Source organism: Enoplosus armatus, chromosome 18 (genome assembly GCF_043641665.1).
Source record: "Enoplosus armatus isolate fEnoArm2 chromosome 18, fEnoArm2.hap1, whole genome shotgun sequence".
NCBI lineage: Eukaryota > Metazoa > Chordata > Actinopteri > Centrarchiformes > Enoplosidae > Enoplosus > Enoplosus armatus.
The window spans coordinates 9455901-9477073 of record NC_092197.1 but is presented as its reverse complement, the minus strand read 5'-3'; the positions used below and the strand labels follow the sequence as shown (position 1 = coordinate 9477073).

The 21173-nt window shown below is 43.5% G+C and overlaps 2 protein-coding genes and 1 long non-coding RNA gene across 3 annotated transcripts; 1 reads left to right on the top strand and 2 right to left on the bottom strand.

Annotated features, from left to right (window-relative positions):
• Nucleotides 1-1283: 1283 nt before the first annotated feature.
• fbxw5 (F-box and WD repeat domain containing 5) lies at nucleotides 1284-8467 on the bottom strand. The gene is made up of 10 exons (XM_070924714.1): nucleotides 8419-8467; nucleotides 5942-6137; nucleotides 5677-5834; nucleotides 4908-5091; nucleotides 4164-4312; nucleotides 3669-3992; nucleotides 3388-3571; nucleotides 3121-3268; nucleotides 2469-2681; nucleotides 1284-1584 (listed from the first exon to the last, which is right to left on the bottom strand). Exons 2-10 carry the CDS (start codon nucleotides 6126-6128, stop codon nucleotides 1299-1301), a joined length of 1833 nt encoding a protein of 610 aa, XP_070780815.1. The 5' UTR covers nucleotides 6129-6137; nucleotides 8419-8467; the 3' UTR covers nucleotides 1284-1298.
• Nucleotides 8468-12830: 4363 nt separating this feature from the next.
• On the top strand, nucleotides 12831-13933 carry LOC139301788 (uncharacterized). The gene is made up of 3 exons (XR_011598881.1): nucleotides 12831-13046; nucleotides 13397-13486; nucleotides 13578-13933. It is a non-coding gene; the product is annotated as an uncharacterized lncRNA (long non-coding RNA).
• Nucleotides 13934-15971: 2038 nt separating this feature from the next.
• LOC139301708 (PR domain zinc finger protein 12-like) lies at nucleotides 15972-19004 on the bottom strand. Its single transcript, XM_070925167.1, has 5 exons — nucleotides 18785-19004; nucleotides 17162-17352; nucleotides 16885-17040; nucleotides 16536-16650; nucleotides 15972-16402 (listed from the first exon to the last, which is right to left on the bottom strand). The coding sequence occupies exons 1-5, from the start codon at nucleotides 19002-19004 to the stop codon at nucleotides 15972-15974; spliced, it is 1113 nt and encodes a 370-aa protein (XP_070781268.1).
• Nucleotides 19005-21173: the final 2169 nt, after the last annotated feature.

Here is a 21173-nt window from a genome sequence, read left to right as displayed (position 1 = left end):
AATAAAACCGCCAATTTACTGAATATATTTCTATTATAGAAATTCTTTTTTGAATTTCACATTTTTGGCTACATTAAAATAATGATTACCTCCTCAACTCCATCGCATGATCAAAACATACGGTATGTATCCTGAAGGGGATATAAAGTATATAAATATATAACGTAACATTGCTTGTTCTACAGTGTGTCTAATGTTTACACTATTTAAACGAAAAGAAGACGTGTCGGGACAGAAGGACAGGTTGTCCACAGGGTCCTTATATCCAGGCACCCCACACTGGGATTTTAGACTTCAAGTGGGGAACTAAACAAACCTCCTGTCACATGATATGATGAGGAAAGAAAATACATTTTTTATTAAAAAAAAGTCCAGGACACATGAATTTCTTAGCTCATCCTGATGTGTATTTTTACTAAATTAAAGCTGCAGCTTTGTGCTACAAATGAATTAAGGGGTTTAAATACATTTCTACAGAATATAGGGCCAAATAACAATTAGCTACACAAACAACACTTTTTTTGTTTACAGTCAGGCTTCACGCCAGCTGTTCCTCAACAACTCTTCTAGGTTAAATTACTCAATAATTTTACGATGAATAGGATAGTGATGGATCATTTCTGGGGCACAAAAACAATGGGATGGGATGGGATTAAAAACCAAGTCAGACTACAGCTAAATGCTGTTTTATAATTCTCTGAAAACGGGGTTTATGGAGGTGTTTATAATCAAGACATCAACTGGATATATCCATTAATAAGAAAAGACATTTGTGAAATAATGCTCAGTTTTACAGCATTTTGCCTCTGATGAGCAGGACGTGACGGCCGCGGTCGTAAGATGCCATCTCTGCAGAACATTTACATACATTTACATCTCAGGTCCAGGAGCCCTGTGTCGGACCTGTTCAGACACGTTACAGGTGAAAACAGACAAAACCAACTCTTCGGGAACATGTTTGGATGTCTGTCTTGTGCGTTTAGGTGTCAGCTCTACACTCTATCTGTGATGACATTTCATATCACTCCGGTCAAGGAGTCCAGTAGTCTTTTTCTGGTGCAACGGCGCCCTCTGGTGTCTGAGTCACATCATATCCTGTCTCCTGTAAGCTGAAGACACCGATCACTGCTGTGTGTCACAACCCCGTGAGCTCAAGCAAAAACACTGACTGTAACCACATTGTACATATACATGGAGTGTGTATGTATATATGCGTATTTATATATATTTTCACACCACAGAGGACACAGATCAAACTTTCCTCTCCACGCTGCCTCCCATGTGTTTCCCAACCTGACTCATGGTTTTCCATTGACACTGCTGGAAGGCGCTGAGTTCTTGTTTCGGCTCAGCCAGGACGGCAGGAGGCTGCGGGGCCTCGGCGGCCGGGCGGGGGACTGCGCCAGGCGGACCATGCGCGGTGAGCGCCACACCTTAATGGTAGAGTCATCGCTGGCGGACAGCAGTAGCTCCTGGTCAGCGGGGCTGAATGCCACAGAGTTCACCACATCGTCGTGTGCCAGACGTGCCAGACAGATGTTGTAGTGACGGTCCCAGATGTAGCCGTGCTTGTCCTCTGCTCCACTGTGGGTAAGACAGTGTAGAGGTAAGTCAGTGAAGCCTTCACAATGTGCAAACAAGGGTAATACTCGTCTCCCAGGCAACTGTCCTTACAAAAGGTTCCTCTAAATTCCTACTCAATAAATTATTATTATTCTATCAAGAAGCAGTATTTACGAGCTGTTTTTAAATGGCTTTTGGTTGATGTTCTGTGAACTGTCAACAGTTTTGGAAATCCCCTCTCAAACACCTTCCCCCAGGGTAATCAATACCACCCACAAGGCAAATACACTTATATATCTTAGGTGGGTGAGTTTGGCGAACACACAAGCTACTTTTGCAAGAGGATCATCTCTATCCTGAAACTGGTTTTTGGCCAGTTTCCTATCCTAAATCATGTTTTCTCTTACATCATTCCTCACTCTGTCTGAGAGGATTTCTATCTTCTTGTTTTTGTTTTGCTCGTATTCAATATTTCAGGTGTCTTTCGTACATATTGTCAGTGTAGCTGCTTTCACACGCACATTCTGTAACACTGAGTAGCTATGTTACCTGAGCCCTTCCAGTGACGATGGCAGCTTCTGTCATTCACACAAGTGACTGGTTTACATTATTTTAAAACTATGGAGACCACACAAGTCCTCTGTTGCTATTACAGGCGTCATATGTGATAACAGCAGCATTGTGATGCCTCTGCCCACACAATATGCCAGTATGGAAACACAGATGTTACTATGAAACGAGCAGTCAAATTGTGGTGACAAATTTTCCACCATTGCAGTATCATTTCCCTATTCGTACATGATCACTTAATGTCAAAACGCAGGCAAATTTAATTGCGAGGGCTGCAAGTGTGAAAGTTGCATCTATTCTATTCTTGAAAAAGTAGATGGTCTTCAGTCACCCACCTGGCAACAAAGTCCCTGCTGACGTCAAGGAAGATAAAGAAGCACTCGTCGTTTGGCGTGAAGGCTCGGTGAGCGCGCAGACTCCTTCTCTCCTCCCTCAAACTCTTCAGATCGATCACATGCAGGTCTATCTCCTCGGCAATGGGAGGAGGAGACATGGGGTCCGAGATCACACACCCGGCTGGCCAAGCCCGGCTATTCACGTAAAGGTACCTGATGAATGAAGGAGTAAAATTTATGAGTCATGAGAGCATCTGAAATCTGGACAGTTCATACATGTATTGCTTTGGCACGTTGACATATATGCTGTTTTTTTTGTACTAAGCCAGTGACAAGATCTATTTACAAAACTTTTTAGGTTCCGAAAATATAGTGAAAACATAGTGTGATGCTACACTACATGGCCAAAAGTATGTGGACATCCAGAGATCCATATGTGATAGCTGAACATCTAATGCAAGACCAGGAACATTCAAATGCTGCTATAACAGCCTCCAGTTTTGTGGGAAGGCTCTCCAGAAGATTTGTGCAAGAAAAGAAGCCTCTCACCGTAGCACAAGAAAAGTACGTGGGCAGGGCTATATATATATATGAGGCCATGTTGCTTATTTTCTACATTAAAGCATACTGAATCTGCACATAATTTACTGACCTGTGGTCTGGAGAAAGGCCCATACCAATGATGTGTCCATGGATATCAATAACGTGGTCCAGGGAATCGAAAAACTCATCTGAACTCCGCTCTTCCCCGAGTACAGGACCACAAGTGGTCATCTGGTCCGGCTTGATCCGCTTAATACCTGGAAAGTGACAAAGACCACATGAGAGGAGACGTCTAACAGCATTGTATGTCATTTGTCTTCTACAAAGTTTCCTAAATTTGTTGCATTATATCTGCATGCCTTGAGAGCAGTCTTACCTATCTGATGAGGGGAGTATGTAAGGCTGCCAGTAGTGAAGAGTAAGTAGGTTTTGTCCTCTCCCTCCCCGGGCTCAGAGGGCTCCATTAGGCTGGAGTCAGGGGCCTTCGTGTGGGCTCTGCCCATCATCTTAGCCACCTGGCTCTCAATCTCCAGCTCCATGGGTCCTACATTTTTACGACTCTAACAGGAAGGAAGGAAGAAAAGCAAAAAAAGAGGCAGAATGAAGAACAATATCACTTCAAAAAATGAATCAAAATGACTTTTACACCTAACTCACCTGTCTAATGTGCTCCAGGCCTGAGATGGTGGGCTGAGGAAGGCGGGCAGAGGGGAGGCCCTGACACCTCACCTCCCTCTCGCCCTCCACTTCCTCGTCTTCTTCCTCGCTGCCGGAGGTTCCCAAGTCAAAGAGGAGGGGCTGGTGCTGCTGCTGCTGCCCTTTCTGCCTTCGAGCCTGAGACTGGGCCTCGTAGTCCAGCAGCAAGTCCGGGTTGTCGTGCCGACGGCAGTGGGCCACCATCACTGTGCGGATGGTGCTGGCATTGACATTCTGGATCTTAAAGAGGCGCTTGACTACGTTGACGTTCTCTGATTCAACATCCTGTCGGAGAAAAGAACTTTGTGCTGAAGCGTTGAGCTGCTCAGTGAAGCTGAATACTTAGCAAAGGACCATGTTCTTTAGGACTGTGTAAAAAAACATTTGATGATTTTAAATTTTGGGTCATTTTGACTGACATGTCTAACAGGCTTTAGCTGCTGCACTGGGTCTCACCTGGAAGGCTTTATTGAGCCAGAGCACAGAGCAGGACGTCATGTTGCCTATCCAGTGCAGGTTCCCAGAGATCAGGTGGGTCTCGTTCAGCCAGCAGCCAAACACATCGTACGGCTTGTTCCTCACACGCGACAACAGCGTGTAATTTTCTGTCATGCGTTGAGACACGGGGAGAATGGGAGGGTTGGAAACACACACATTAATGCAGACTGAATACACACACAAACTCTTAGTTGGTTTAAAATAACTCACAGATTGAAAGATACTTTGAAACAGGAACAACAGCCTCCAAAATGAATCAGCACCTGCATTAGTTTTAGCTAGGTGTACCCAATAAACTGGTAACTAGAGTCTAAAAAGGCTGAAACTGTGACTTTGGGCACATCATCTCATTGTGGCTGAAACTGACTGTTTGCAGTAAATAAATACAGTAAAGCAGATTTGGAGGGTTGTTTTCCTCATTGAAGTGACAAAGGAATGGGGATTTAACATAGATCGTGGAATGTATTGCATAATCACAGATGCTACTTGTACATGTTGTTTCTTACATACGTCATCCATATTAACCTACAGCCTTCTTTACGCATTGCTGTTGGTTTGTATGGTCTGATCGCAAAAGGAGATCACACATACTGACCATATCTTTCTGGGAGGAAAGATTTTTTTTTATATAACTAAAAATAACTTGTCTTCAACAGGAAATGATGACACGTGACTGCTGTGGGATTTTTTTCTGGTGCCTACCAAGACTGATGACAGCGATTTCCCCAGATGAGGAGTGGTGTGGGCCCAGGTAAACGCCGGACACGAGCAGCAATGTGTCGTCAGCGTTGAACTGGGAGAACTGGGTGTAGCCCCAGTTAAACTGCCGCATGCTGGAGCTGTGCACCAGCGAGATATTACCATCTAGCCGCTCAGTGTCCCATAGCTGCGCACAAGAAGCCAGAAGACTTTTGTTGAATGTCACCCCCCCACTCGCTCCACTGTCAGTATCAATAAAGGCTAAACATTTACATTTTATCATGTATAAATATATGTAACTCGTGAACATTATACAGTTATAATTACACCAACAGATCATAATGATTTCTCAATAACCTGCATGTTGGGCTCAAGGACTTTGCAATAACAACAGGTCCAGATTAATTTTAAGCAGCTTCAAAGAACCAAAAAAAAATCCATAAAGAGTACTTAAAACTTGGAGAAAAACGTGTCTCGCAGCACAGCAAATAAGAACACAGAAGGTATAGAATAAAGAATTAAGTACCAAAAAGATCATCATATCATGTAAGAGCTTCTTCATCAATGATTTAAACACACACGTAACTGCAGGATCTATTTTTTCTGGCACACTGTGTGTGCTTTATAGCTGTACTAGCGATAACCAGAGAAAATAAAAGCCCTACAGTTAGGTACGTAACCAAACACTGACCACAATCACTTGTCACGGTGGCAGAAAGTAAGAAAATAAGATTCAGGATGAAAGTAGCCTCAATAATCTTCTAATCCCTACCTTAACAGTGCAGTCTTTGGAGCAGGAGGAGAAGCGGTGACCCCTATGAGAGAAAGCCAGGTGGAGGACCTGGTCACTGTGATCTCTCAGCGTCTGAACCTCCACACAGGGGATGCAGTCAAACAGACGCCTGAACTCCCTGTACCACGACACTGCCGCTGCACAATGTAGATCAGGAGTTATTTAAAGCTGCAACCTGTCTCAACATCTATACACAAAGCTGTTATCAGACTTTGATTTCTTCTGTTAAATCATACTTGTTTACCTGGGTGTCTGGGTACAGAGCGTGGTATGTGGTAGTAGCTGTAGAACAGCTCCCTCCAAAGGAACTCATCTCTGGAGACAGCCAGCCACTGTCTGCAGGTCAGACCAGCTCTCAGCACTGCATCATGGGGCAAATGCAGGAAGATCTCCAACACCAGGCTGTCCGGCAGAACTGGGCCACACTCCATCCTAACATCCTGCGCACCACACACACACACCCACACATACATGGGGTGTGATGTTATGTGAACATACATTTTCCCCCTTTTGTTTCCACTTAAGTAGCTTTAAGGTTGTTAAAATCATCTTATTCCATCTTGTTCTGAAAACTTTTGAGCATCATTTTATTCACATTTCCCCAAAAATTGAGCCTGACATAACTGATATCTTTAAAAACGCCACTAGAATATAAAATAAACTTCCATACGTTTAGACAAATCTTGGCTGCACAGCATGAGTTTGTAGTGCCAACTGACGTGCTGCCATTTTAGTAAAGGAGACATTTTCATTACTGAATGAAAGACATTATGTAGGATTACTTTCATTACAAATTAATCTGCAAATTATTTTCTTAATTAACCATTTGTTCTATAAAATGTAAGAAATTTGTGAAAAAAAATCATTTTCCTAAAGCCTAAGTTGCTGTTTTCAGATGTCTTCAATATTAAATATTTAATTTTCACAAATCAAATCCTCACAAGTGCAAAGCTGGAATTAGGTAATGTTTGCCATCTTAGATAGACAAAATGACTACAACAATAAAGAGATTATAAGAATTGTTAAATAGTCAAACACAGAGGTGGACACACAGACTGCATGACCTGAACTCAAATCTAAATAGCCTCATTTAATACTTGATTTTGAAAACTTGAGAAGACGTCTAACTAACTGATTTTGTAGAATGTAGCCTGAAATAAATTCATTAAAGTTGAAATTGATGATCATTTTTACACTGTTATCAATAAAATGTTTTCTTTTATTCCAGATGTTTCATTGGTGCTACACTTTCTCTTCAAAAAGTAGATGAAGTGTGCATCCCAGAGAGAAACACTGGGCTCTGCCCTTGTTTTGTAATATTTTATACGGACTATAAGTGTGTGTGAACTTCAGCAAAGTCGACTTGTCAAATGAAGTGTATACAAGAGTGTGTCAGGCAACAGATGATGATCACTACATACCATATTTAAGATGATTATCTATTGATCTGACTATTAGTGTCTAACTTACTCAATGTTTTATTTTTTACAAGCTGTTAAAAAATTATCAAAAATACTCTTAACAATTTCTCAGAGCCCAAGTTGACGTCTTCTAACGTCTTGTTTTGTCTGACCAACAGTCCAAAACCCCAAAATGCTGTGTACAGTTTACTGTCATATATGACATAGAACAGCAGCAAATCCTTACATTTGAGCAGCTCAGATGTTGGGCATTGTTGCTTGAAAAATGACCAAAACAGTACACTGAGCTGAATAACTGGAGCTAGCTTTACTTTTCTTTTATTACTCAAATATTCATGTCAGCTTTAGCACATGGAAAATTTAAAAAATGACATTCTAGCTAAGAAGATATATTATAATTCAGAAGAAGAGACCCTGAAATCAGTCATATTAGTTTGCCCTGTGCAGCCATGAATAACTTGAGGCCCCACCTTCACTGGGACTAATTTGAGCCTGACAGCTGAGAGCTGATATATACTGGTGTGAGTTAATGTGCACAGACAGCACTGAGCTGTGTTCAGGTCCCCTGCTGTCAGAGCAGCTCATTAAAGCGATCATCATTATATTTATCATGTCAGTGCATCCGCAGGTACTGAACTTAATGGCGCACCATGTTCCTCAGAGTTGTCAAACAATAGGGCAACGTGAAGGAGGGGTTTAAGATATATGTACAAAAGCATAGTCGCTGCTGGAACAGAGCCATGTTGGCGTGGCATTTCCTCAATTACAAGCTAACACAATCGTATAACATTGGGAATTTCATGTGAATTAAACTTTTTAAAAATTAATCAGTACCCTTATCTAACTCTGAGGAGATGTGTGCAGCTCTTCTTCGCAGAACCAACCCGTCGTGTGAAGATGACCTAACATGGACATTTTTTCTCGCTGTGCGTACAACTCATAACAAGTTCCTGTGTTTACACTGAAAGGAGACTGTGTAGCCTTCCTACTAGCCTACCAAATATGAGCTAGCTAAAGACGTAACAACTAGCGTATGTTTGTGTCTGTTTGTTAAGCAAAATTAGTTAAGAGCTTAGTTTACAGCTATGCTAGCCAGATATGTCTATGAAGCTAACGTTAAGCTAGCTAACTTGTTAACAAGCCAGCTAGCTGTTAGCTGACATTTGTTTTCAACTTTCAGCTAGCTACATCTGACGACATTTATTTCTGATGAACGGTTACTTTTATAAACCAATGCTTTCGTTACACGAGTTAAGTAGCTTGGATCAGTACAAAGGTGTTGACATAAACTGTGACCCACCTGCTGGATCAAAGTATGATGGAGAGAAAATCAAGCGGCTAGCTAGCGCTGAAGGCTAGCCACAGAAAAATGACAACAGTCCTCCAGCAGCTGTGAAGGGATCAGACTCTACTAACAGATAACAGCAGCATCGCTCCAGCAAGGCCGACTCAATCGACTCCGTATTTACAGGTATTGTAAGATACATTTTCCTCTTGATTATGTGTAAATCATCACTTGTTAATAGCCACAAGATCTTTTGTCGTTATTAGAAAGCATTACAAGGTTGAAGTTAGTCTTGTCATTTAGTCAGCTTGTTTTATTGGCCTTGTTCCAAGATGGCGCCGCGGATGGCTGCCTCGGTCTGTTGGAGCGCATTGTTTTGCCTTGTTTTGTTTGTAAACAGTGTTTTTTGTTTTGGTTCACGGAGCTCTTTCACCAGAGAAGAGCTCATGAACATCAGGGGAACATCTCCAGTGGATTTGTTTCCCGAATTTCTCGCACCTTTAACTGTTTTATGGGACATTCTGGTCAAAGGTGCTCTCACCTTTGCAGCTCTACGTCGACGTAGAGGGAAACGTGCCGGTGCGCTCGTGCGTCTTCGCCGGCGAGGACAACGCACACCGCTACCCGGAATATTTCTCTCTAACGTGCGCTCACTGGGGAATAAGATGGACGAACTCCAGCTGCTGATGAGGAGAAACAAGGACTTTTATTCATCTGCTGTTTTGTGCTTCACGGAGACATGGCTGGGGGAAAGAACTCCCGACGCGGCGCTGCAGCTGGACGGATTCCAGCTACTCCGAGCGGACCGCGACGCGCACCTCTCCGGCAAAACAAAGGGTGGAGGTATCTGTTTCTACATCAACAGCAGCTGGTGTAACGACGTGACAGTGATCCGACGGCATTGCTCTCCTTCCCTGGAAACTTTTTTCATAAACTGTAAACCTTACTACTCCCCCCGTGAGTTCGCTTCATTCGTTCTGGTCGGTGTTTACATTCCACCGGAGGCCAACGTGCAGGACGCACAGCGCGCACTCGCCGATCAGATACTGGAAACGGAGCGGACCAACCCGGACTCCTTAGTTATTGTCCTCGGTGACTTTAACAAAGGTAATCTCAGACATGAACTCCCCAAATACAAACAGTTTATTAAATGCCCCACCAGGGAGGGGAACACTCTGGATCACTGTTACACCACAGTCAGTAACGCTTTTCACGCCGTCACCCGCGCTGCACTGGGACACTCTGACCACGACATGGTCCACCTGATTCCTGCATACAGGCAGAAATTAAAACTTTCTAAGCCTGTTGTGAGAACTTCGAAGAAGTGGACCAGTGAAGCTGCAGAGGACCTGAAGGCGTGTTTGGACTGTACTGACTGGGATGTTTTCAGGACTGCTACTAACAGTCTGGATGAGTACACAGAGGCTGTGACTTCATATATCAGCTTCTGTGAGGACTGCTGCGTACCAACTCGGACCAGGGTGAGTTACAACAACGACAAACCCTGGTTCACAGCAAGACTGCGACAGCTGAGGTTGGAAAAGGAAGAGGCGTTTAAGAGTGGCAACAGAGTGGAGTTTAAGGAAGCCAAGTACAAGTTTAGCAAGGCGGTGAGGGAAGCTAAACGACTGTACTCAGAGAGACTACAAAACCAGTTCTCCTCCAACGACTCTGCTTCTGTGTGGAGGGGGCTCAGGCAGATCACCAACTACAAGCCAAGAGCCCCCAACTCTGCTAACGACCGACGCCTCGCCAACAGCCTCAACGACTTCTACTGTCGCTTTGAAAGACAATGGGACAGTCCTGACACCATCCCCCACACCATCACCCACCAGCTCCAGCCCAACAGCCCCAACCCCCTCATCACACCTGGGGCTGAACTCTCACACCTCCTACCACCACAGCTGCCCCCCACAGCGCCCCCCACTCCTCCAGCATCGACACCTCTGTCTGTCCTTGAAAGAGATGTGAACAGGCTCTTCAAGAGACAAAACCCGCGTAAAGCTGCTGGACCAGACTCCATCTCCCCATCCTGCCTGAAGCGCTGCGCCGATCAGCTGTCTCCGGTGTTCACGGACATCTTCAACACCTCACTGGAGACATGCCACGTGCCAGCCTGCTTCAAGGCCTCCACCATCATCCCCGTCCCCAAAAAACCAGGGCCCACAGGATTAAATGACTACAGACCCGTCGCCCTGACCTCTGTGGTCATGAAATCATTTGAACGCCTGGTCCTGTCCCACCTCAAATCCATCACAGACTCTCTGCTGGACCCCCTGCAGTTCGCCTACAGAGCCAACAGGTCTGTAGACGACGCCGTCAACCTGGCTCTACACTTCATCCTCCAGCACCTGGACTCCGCAGGATCCTATGCCAGGATCCTGTTTGTGGACTTCAGCTCTGCCTTCAACACCATCGTCCCGGCTCTTCTTCAGGACAAGCTCTCCCAGCTCAACGTGCCTGACCCCACCTGCAGGTGGATCACAGATTTCCTGTCTGACAGGAAGCAGCACGTGAAGCTGGGGAAACACGTCTCAGACTCGCGGACGATCAGCACCGGCTCCCCTCAAGGCTGCGTTCTTTCACCTCTACTCTTCTCCCTGTACACCAACAGCTGCACCTCCAGTCACCAGTCCGTCAAACTCCTGAAGTTCGCGGACGACACCACCCTCATCGGACTCATCTCTGGAGAGGATGAGTCTGCCTACAGGTGGGAGATTGACCACCTGGTGACCTGGTGCAACAGCAACAACCTGGAGCTTAACGCTTCAAAGACAGTGGAGATGGTTGTTGACTTTAGGAAGAGCGCAGCCCCACCCGCCCCCATCACCCTGTGTGACTCTCCAGTGGACACTGTGGAGTCCTTCCGTTTCCTGGGCTCCATCATCAGCCAGGACCTCCGGTGGGAGCTGAACATCAGCTCCCTCATCAAGAAAGCCCAACAGAGGATGTACTTCCTGAGGCAGCTGAGGAAGTTTAACCTGCCACAAACAATGCTGGTTCACTTCTACACCGCCATCATTGAGTCCATCCTCACCTCCTCCATCACCGTCTGGTACGCTGCTGCCTCCACCAAGGACAGACGCAGACTGCAGCGTATCATCCGCTCTGCAGAGAGGGTGATCGGCTGCAACCTCCCATCTCTTCAGGACCTGTACTCCTCCAGGACCCTGAGGAGAGCAGGGAAGATCGCTGCCGACCCCTCCCACCCCGGACACCATCTGTTCGACCCCCTCCCCTCTGGCAGGAGGCTGCGGTCCATCAGGACCAAAACCTCCCGCCACAAAAACAGTTTCTTCCCCTCTGCAGTCAACCTGACAAACTCTCACTGACACCCCCCCGAACACTACCGCAAGCTATACGTTATATTAACGTACATCACCCCTGTCCCCACTGCGTTACATTAACGCACTCACCCCCTACTGGACACTTTATCTGGACACTTTACTTTACTTTATTCTGGTCACTGCACTGTTTGTTATTTATCTTATCTTATTTTTATTTTTATTCTTATTGTTATTTTAGCTTTTATATTCTACTTATTTGTTATCAAAACAATAGCACCTTCAGACCACAGCAAATTCCTTGTAATGTATGTTACTTGGCAATAAACAGTTTCTGATTCTGATTCTGATATTGAAGGGGGGAGATTATTCTATAATATTTTTTAAGATCTTTTGTATCCAAAAACAACATTGTCAAAGTTATAATACATTTTACAAAGTTGTATTACATATTTTATTGTAGCACCATTCAATTACAAGTATGCTCACATAAAACAGAATTTAATATGTTTAATGTCATACAGCGGAGGAGAAACTTGATTTTGAAGTGTGAAACAGATTTAACTTTACTTTTATTTTAGATTTTTTTCCCATCAAGAATTGTTTTTTCTCCCCTTCACTTGTAAAAACAAAAACACACACAAAAACCATGATGATGATTGAAAAGTAATTTTGGTAACCTCTCTCCCGCAAAATTCCCAGTAAAATCTTTACTTATCTGTTAAATTATGAGGACAAAACGTTAAGACTATTGTTTTCTTTATTTTTTACAACCTCATTTCAGCTCTCAGACTGCAGATTGTGAAGAAGAAACTGAGATTTTGATGTGTTCCTAAAATAATGTAATCATTTCTATAATTAAATATTTCCTCACAAAAACTGACACATATACATCCCAGTCTTCACACCTTGATTGTAGTTGTTATAATGATCAAATGCTCATGATGGACGTATGATTATTTAGTTTTTTTTAAAAAATCATTATACATTGTATGAAAAGATCCTGTATCATACATTAATACACTGTTCTAATCTTGATTACTGTCAGTGGCAATATCTCATTTTGTTCACAGTTTTCGTGTCGGTGAAGTAAATATATGGAAAAATTGAGGGAAAACACACCAGTAACACTTCCAGTATCTGTGTGGTGTCTCTCAGTTTACTGACATCAGAGTGAGCTGAAGGTGACATCAGTCATTGGAGTCTCAGTGACTGATGAACGCTGTGTCATTGTCTCGTAGTGTCACTGCACACACACATGTCTTTACACTGAGCACATGGGAACAAATGAGCTGGACTTCAAGACTAACTCGTAAAGAAAACATTTAAGAGGAACTATGCTATGACTAATATTCTCTGGTAAGTATTAAAACTTTCTCAACAAATTCACATCACGTTTTTAAACAGATACAGACAGATAAAACAGATGAACAGAACACAAACAAGATGAATAATGTGATAATGACATCTTTTTCCCTATAGACAATCTTATTCTATTCATTGTGTTGAGAAACAAATTTGAATGAAATAAAGACTTAAGACGTGAAAATGCACAGTACAGTAGGATTGTGTGTAAAATGGAGCGTGTTGAACCTGATAGGGGTGGGATCAGGTTACCTGCCACAACATTATCTCAGCAGACTTCTGTGGCTGATACTACAAACAGATAAAAGACGGATTCCTGTCTGTTTCACCTTGTCTTCCTTCAGCATTGCGCAATGCCGCTGTGTGGATAGTTTCCTGCTGTGGCTTCTCGAGGAAGCACAGGACAGCAGCAGGATGACTGTACCAGAGCAAAGGTGCTCCTCGTTTAGGTGAAACTGCACCATTTTGAAATAATGATCTATGTAGTTCTGCTGGCTAAACTGTCTTTTCTTCCTCACTGTGCAGGGCAGAATGTGTGGACGGTCTCTAACGATGAAACAACATCCAGTCAGACTCCTTCCTAATTTCTTCCAGCAGAGTGGACAGAAGAGATGCCCTCATTCCCCCATCACCTGATTCACCTCTCAGGTGTATCTACTTGATCTGTGTTGCTCTGCGCTTGTTATAATGACGACTTGTCCGAAAACTCCTTGTTGGGAAGTTGGATGATGTCTGACAGCTGAAATGCAATGTGGTCAGCACAGCAAATTAATTTAATGAATCAAATAAATGGTTGTTAAAATCATGTCATAAAAGTGTCCTGACAGTGTTTCTCCAGGAGAGGGCCACTTTTCTCTTATGAGAATCTGTTTTCCTGAATATGTGGCGCCATCATGTGGAATAACAAACAACTGCTGCCATCAGCCGTTTGCTAGTACACATAAAGAATACAACATTAAAACAGATTTTCAAAAAAGTGCACCTCTTTGACATGAATAAAGCGCTTGTCGGTTTCTTTATTTATTAACTATTAATAGCTACTTTTATGTGCAATCAACTGTTTTAATGAAGATAGAATACAGCTTTATTGTCCACAGGTGGGAGATTGTATTTGTCCCATCCTGCAGTTCATTAAAACATTAAAACACTCACATATAACACACACATATAACAACAACACTGACAGTTTGAATACTACAAGTAATACAATAAACAAAATGTAAGAAAAGCACCTTAAGAAAACAAAGAATCTGTAAGAATTGAGCAAGCGAACTGCCTGTGGGATAAATAAGTTCTTACATACCGAAGCCGGACAAGAGTTTCCAAAGCACCTACAGTGAGAAAATCTGGACACAGGGTTAACTTAAAGTTAACTCCTCAGACTCCACCGAGGCCGGCAGGTTCAAACCCAGGACACACTGCACCAGACCGCTGAGCCGATGTGCTGCTTACCCGTCCAGTACCCTAATGTGTGCTGGTATACTGGGTGTCCAGCCCATGTGATGGTAAACAGGACCAATGGATAAAATGGATGGAGGTAAAGCCTCATCAATAAAACTTTCTGTGAAAACTGACCCTCCACTGAAGAGACCTACAAAAACAATTAACCTTAAAATGATTTTCAAAATGGTGGTTTGAAAACATGCACAAACTCTTCATGATTGTTGCTCAGTAAAACACTTTCACCACATGTTGTTATCCTCTATGATCAACATCCTCCAGAGCTCTTTTTTTTAAATGTTGTCTGGTGTTTTAATCTGCCTGCTGCTTGGCCTAATGTGTACTGGGATATTTAAAATCTCCCATGATGCAGAACAGGACTGGCAGTTTAGACATTTTATTTATGGAGTAAAAAACATCATCAATATAAGTTTCTTTTGAAAGACTGACACTCTTCTGATAAAACCAACAAAAGTGTGTGTTTCTTAGTAATGATAATGTCTTCTTCTTGTTTTGTTACAGTACAGTTACATTAACTAGCTTAGTTTATCAGACTAAATCATCTTGGAGTGATACAGTCAGCAAACACATGAATCTCAGTCTTTGGTCTGGATTTGACTCTCTTAAGAACAGCTCATACACTCTTTTAACAAAGGCTGACCTCTACACACGAGGTCACCACACTGAAACAGCACATAAAACGACTCAATTCTCTTTTGCATGTGATGGAAACAACACGACAGAGCAGGAAAAGACTGTATATGATCAGTGTCTATACGTCCTTTAAAGCAGCCACAGGTGTTTTGATGTCTGAGTAAATGAATCCTACAATAATCACCATCATATATGGAATATCATATCATATTTATTTAGAATAGAAGAAAGCACAAATGTATTTACATTCACATGTACAGTAGCATACAATACAATTTTACAATTACACAATAGTATAGTATACAGTCTGTGCAAGGTTAAAGTGACAGTTTGAGTTTACAGTGTGGAGCAATGCAGCTGAGTCAATGTTCACCGGAGGCCATATCCCGTCGTTTCTACTTACTGTACAAATCTCTGACTGTTGTTTTAAAAGTACTTTTCACCTGAGCTGGTGAGGATGTGATGCAAAATAACAAATGTAGGGAAAAAAGGTCTCACATTTGTAGTGATATATGACACTTGTTTACACAGAGAAGCATTAATAACAAATAATTTGTACAATCTTGAGTTGTTTTTCAGCATTTTTCAGATTTCCAAAATACAAGCAATCATTAAAACGTCTTTCTGCTGGAGTCTGGATCACGTGATAGCCAAAGGAAAAAGCAATACAAATAAGGCAACATGTTTAAATGTCTTTGTGAGATGCTTCACTGTCACATCAACTCATTTATTCCCTTAGCGTCTCATCAGGATCTCCCTTCGCTTCTCCACTACAGCTATAATCTAAAGTGCAACGTTGTTCTGAGTCCCTCCGTGTTCCTGTCATCATAGCACCATGGTGGGGATGTGGTGCACCAGGGGCATCTGGTGCTGGTGGGGCATGGCCGTCATCTGTGGAGGAGGAGGCGACACTTGGGATTGCACGTCGGCGGCATGCGCAGCCGGTTTGTGCCGCGCGCTCTTCTGGTGCGCCCTCAGGCCCGCCAGCTGCGAGTAGGCGCTCTGACACACGTGACACTTGTAGGGCCGCTCGCCGGTGTGCAGGCGCACGTGGTTCCGGAGCGTGGACGACTGGCTGAAGCGGCGGTTGCAGAAGCGGCAGACGAAGGGCTTGTCCAGCGTGTGGATGCGCATGTGTGAGCGCAGGTTGCTGCGGGAGTTGAAGCCGCGGTGGCAGATGACGCAGCGCATCCGGCTGGCTGTGATGGAGGAAGGGGGGGAGCACGCGGAAGGGCCGTCACAGGAGTGGGAGTCATCTGGGAGAGGAGACAAAGAGGAGGGAGATGAGGTCAAGCCTTCACAGCTCCAGAGCATGTTAAGTATTTAAAAGGTTGTATCTAAAGCCACGACACCTACAGAGCCCAGATGTTGATCCGCAAAATGACTCACCATTCCTGCTTTTCTTCTGCTCTCCTTCCTCTATTCCTGGAACTCCGGGGATTCCCAGGAATGTGTTGTGAGTGTTTCCATACCAGACAAGAAGCTCCTGGTCTGGTGGGATGGTCTGATGGAGGAAGAAACAGGGCTAATGTCAGCTAATCAGTATGTGACTTATGTGAAACCACATTTTCAATCCTCCTGTTGGCCAGCAGGCGGCGCTGTTCTACAGGACTTTTACATTCTTGGTGGTCGTCAGTAAGATCCCATAAAGCCACCCAAGGCCCAGTCCGCGTATACAGACCAACAGCATTATCTTTAGAAGCTGCTGAACAGAAACAAGCTCTGAGTTCGTTCTCACCTCCACCGCCTTGTAGAAGATGCTGCTGCCGATCTGCACCACCTCCAGGTTTTGTTCCTGTTCATTCCGGGCGCACTTGATGTAAGTCATCCAGCTGCGCTGGTCCTCCTGGCTGGCATCGATGAAGTAGCGCACCGTGCCGTCTTCATTGAACACCTGAGCGCACACAACAGCGAGGCAGAACATTATAACACAGGAAGGGAGTTATATGAAACACAGACATGTCTTCACAGGCTGCATGAATGAAGTGTAGACTGCACCGGAAACTTCATCTCACCTCCCACATGAGGTTGTTATTCTTGAGCAGGTCCACGTGTTCAGGGGACAGGACTCTCCCTGTGAACGGGCCCATCTCGGTTCCTGCTTTGATCCAAGTCTTTGAGAAGATGCCCAGACCTTCTCCAGGGATCGAGCTTTGGGCGATGATCACTTCACTGGGCAGCACGAGGCTGGACAGCTTCTGCACCTCTGCAAGTATAAAGAAACAGTGTGAGTGTGCAAAGTAGTGACCTGCGCAGTAAAGCTGTTAGAAGTAGAGACGGTGCATCAGTGTCTACAAATAGATTCCTAAAATACGCACGAGTAAAACTGCACAAACATGTAAGTCAGAAATGTTCAGCAGGGTGAGCTGATGCAAAGCTGGAAAAGTGCTGAAAGCAGCAAATGGACTGGATCTTATTTTAGTCACGAAATATTAAGCTACACCTTATCCTCCGTTTAATTCGATTATCTGGTTGAATTGAGAGTTTTTGTTGTGCAGAGAAACCCCCTTGGAAAGCATTTTCATCCGCATCAAAAAGGGGAAAAAAAGAAAAAAAAAATCTTGCGCTTCTTTAATGTCAAAATCAAAGATTTTTTTTTTTTGAGGCTGCGAAAAAGCTCGAGCGAATAGGGGTTAAATGGTCCTCTATTGCCCAGGGTCCAGCAATTTGTCATGCTTCAGATGTGATATTCATTAAACTTTACTGGAAAAGAAACGGCTAATTCCAAATTCATTATCCTTTTAAGAACTTTGTAGCAATAAATTTGCGCTGAATGAAACGAGGACTTGTTTAAAAGACTCAGGAATTTCTGCAACAAAAAAATGGAAAGGCGATTAGATGGTTGACATGCAATGAATAGCATTAGATTTAGCCTTCACGGTGCATTATGCGAGGAACAGCAAATCTTTTAAGGAGAGAGAAAGAGAAAAGCTCCGGAGCCCCATAGCTGCCAAGAGAGGAAAAGAGACTGTCCGGAGATTGATGAATGCGGGATAAAAACCCGGGACATCTCAAAGAAAGGAAACCCTTTCTCTCCTCGAGGTTTAAGTGGAAACTTTCCCAGGTCAAGCACAAAGTTAACCAAATGAATTTAATGCCCTGCGTCTTTCAATCAGCGGCAGTTACACGCCTAACAAGCCTCCAAACGCGAGGTCCCACAGCTCTGAAAGGGTTAATGTGTTAAATGGGTCGAAATAAAAGCAGCAAAATGAGGGAGAAAAAACGCAGAGAGTGAGAGAAAGTTTGGGAAATAAATGTTTGAGAAGGACAGTGAGTGTTTGTTGTTCTGGGATCTCCTAGAAATGTGATGATATTATTGGGATAAAATGCCCAAATCTTGCAGCCAGTGGTGGAAAAAGAAGATTTTCCTTTTGGATTTCAGTGATTTGTAGGCAGCGCATTTGTAGGAAATTGCTCACGATATAAGTATATTCTTTATAAAAAAAATATTTATTTAATTAAATTCTGATTTTTTTTTATTCCCATGAAGCGCAAAGAAGACACATTAGGCTTAAAATCACAAACTGATGACACAAAACTGCAATTAAAACCTTGCAGACACGCACGCCAATGTGATAAAACAGTCAGGGCTAGAATGAAATAAAACAGCCCCATAATAAACCGGCATGTCAGCCTACCTCCGGCGAAGGACTGCGCCAGCACCTCGGCGGTGAAGGCGGTCTTGGGGCTGCTGCCGCTCTGCCGCTCCTCCGCCAGGTGTTCGCCCAGCACGTTCCTCCACCTGCCGTACAGGAAGCTGTGCAGGATGTCCGAGGTGATCACGTCTGACAGCGAGCGGCTCGGACACTTAAATCCAGACTTGAGAGCCAAAGAGTCGGCGGGTAGCACGGAGCCCATGTTGCATCAGACGCCAAACAAAAAGAAAACAATAAACGGTAACAGCGGTGCAGCTGCAAGTGGAGCGATACAAAAAGGAGGAGAAGAAGAAGAAGAAGAAGAAGTTGACACCAAGAGCTGCTCCTCAGTCCGTCCTCCTGCTCCAAACTGTCTGTGCGTAAAGCTGCCCTGCCTGGCTGCGAGGGTCTCTTTATATAAGTGGCTGGTGTGACCCCTGTCTAATTACTTATTAATGACACACCCCTCACCGCGTGGACCTGCTGCACCGCAACACACCAGCCATTAAAACACACAGCAGAGGGAGCGAGAGAGGAGAGGAGGAGTGGACAAAACTTTATTTTAGTAATTATCTGCACGTAAAGCTGGGAATGAATGCAACAAGTTTGTGCAAAGCTGCAAATACACGCCGATGTGCTGAAATGACAAATATAACATTTTAAAAATGTTTTTTTTTTTAGATCGAAAAGGTGCAAAATGGAAGTGGAAAGTGCTTAAAAAGCTTATGAGGGCTGCAAAAAAAATAGATTATAGCGCAAATAATGAAATTAAAACCAAACTCCGTTTAAAAATGTGATTAAAATAACGCAACAGGGTGGCCGAATGTAAAAACACGTGAGTTAAAGAGTTAAAGTGATAAGTTGAAGAAGTGGGTCATTGAGTCTGGGAGTTGCTCGCCCATTTTTTTCTCAGGCATTTCGTATTCATGCGCTGGTAATATTATTTTTTTTGTGAGGAGTTTAGCGCGGGAATAACAAGAATGGAAACAAGCTCGACGTGGGTTTTTTTCTTCTTTTTTTTACAGCATTGTTCGCATGCAAAAAATGCAAAGCTGCTTTGACGTGGTTCACTTTTTCAAGCCCTTGTTGAGGTAAGCGGTTTAATATTCATGGCTGTTCGGAGCCCCCTCGGTATTGTGACAACGTTTAGATGAGTATATACGGGCCTTTTCTTCTCCATAGTCACAGTCCTCTGTGTTTTTTCCTCTCTCGCCTATTTTTCGGGCTTGATGGACTGGGGCTAAATGGGCAGTTTTCCTTCTTTTCCAGCAGAGAGGACATCTTTATTCCATCCCCGGCTCACAGGTTTCCTATTCAGCTCCCCTCCAAGTAATGTCAGGGCCCTGAAAAGTGCTGCAAATCAATCTTTCATGGTGTTTTGAGGGCAATTTGACATCCATGCACTCCTCTTTTCACTGCAGCAACTACAAGGGGATTGTCCGAGAAAAAAAAATGGGCAAGTTGTGCTCTCTTCTTTCTCTCTCTCTTTCTGGACGAATATGGACTTCAATGTAATGGGAAAAGAAGATATGGCAACTAAATACAATAGCGGAGTTTTTTTTTTTTTGAGCTGCAGAGATAGTGAAAAGGCAAGGTGAGTGACAGGGCACGAAAAAAGATTACTGTGAAACAGCTGCTTTTTATGAGCGGGCCCCTCCTACATTTGTCTCCTTTTCCCAGATGAAATTTCTCTGCTCTTTCAATGGGATTCTTTCTCATCTAGATTGATTTACATTTATAGCATTCATCGCACAAATCCGAGGTAAATGGCGGGGGACAGGGGGGTGGGGCCGCTTCTTTATTAAAGAGGAATTAAATGAATTGAATTGGGGTAACGCATGGATTTGATTTGCTTATTTATGCATTAACCTATGGCATTATCTGGAGCTGGTAAAGCCGCGGGCATGTCAGCAATAGCAAATTATCCTGCTTAGCTGTTCCATTGTAAAACAATTTAAGCTATTATTCTGTCCATTTAAAGCTTATCAATTTAATGTGGATGATTGACAATTATTGCACAAAGAATGCGGTAATTGTTTTATTTCAAAGAGCCGGTGGGAAACCTATCAAAGAAAAGCATTTGTTTGCGGATAAATAGCGGAGTTCACGCTCATCAGGAGAGAAACCAGCAGCCCGGAGGGAAAAGTGGAGAAAATAGACTCGATCGTGTTAAAATAATAAATGTGAACATTTAGACTTTAAAAAGACACGTTGTAAAATATAATGAAGATGTTACATTTAGATTTTTCGTGTATTTTGCTGCGTAAAAATAAGAATTTACGCGTACGAAAGGTGAGGCGTTATGTGTAAAAATAATTCCCATTAAAGAGCACGTTGCTAAAAAAAAATATATATATATTTCTAAGAATCACTGACTCAGATTTCAGGCCTG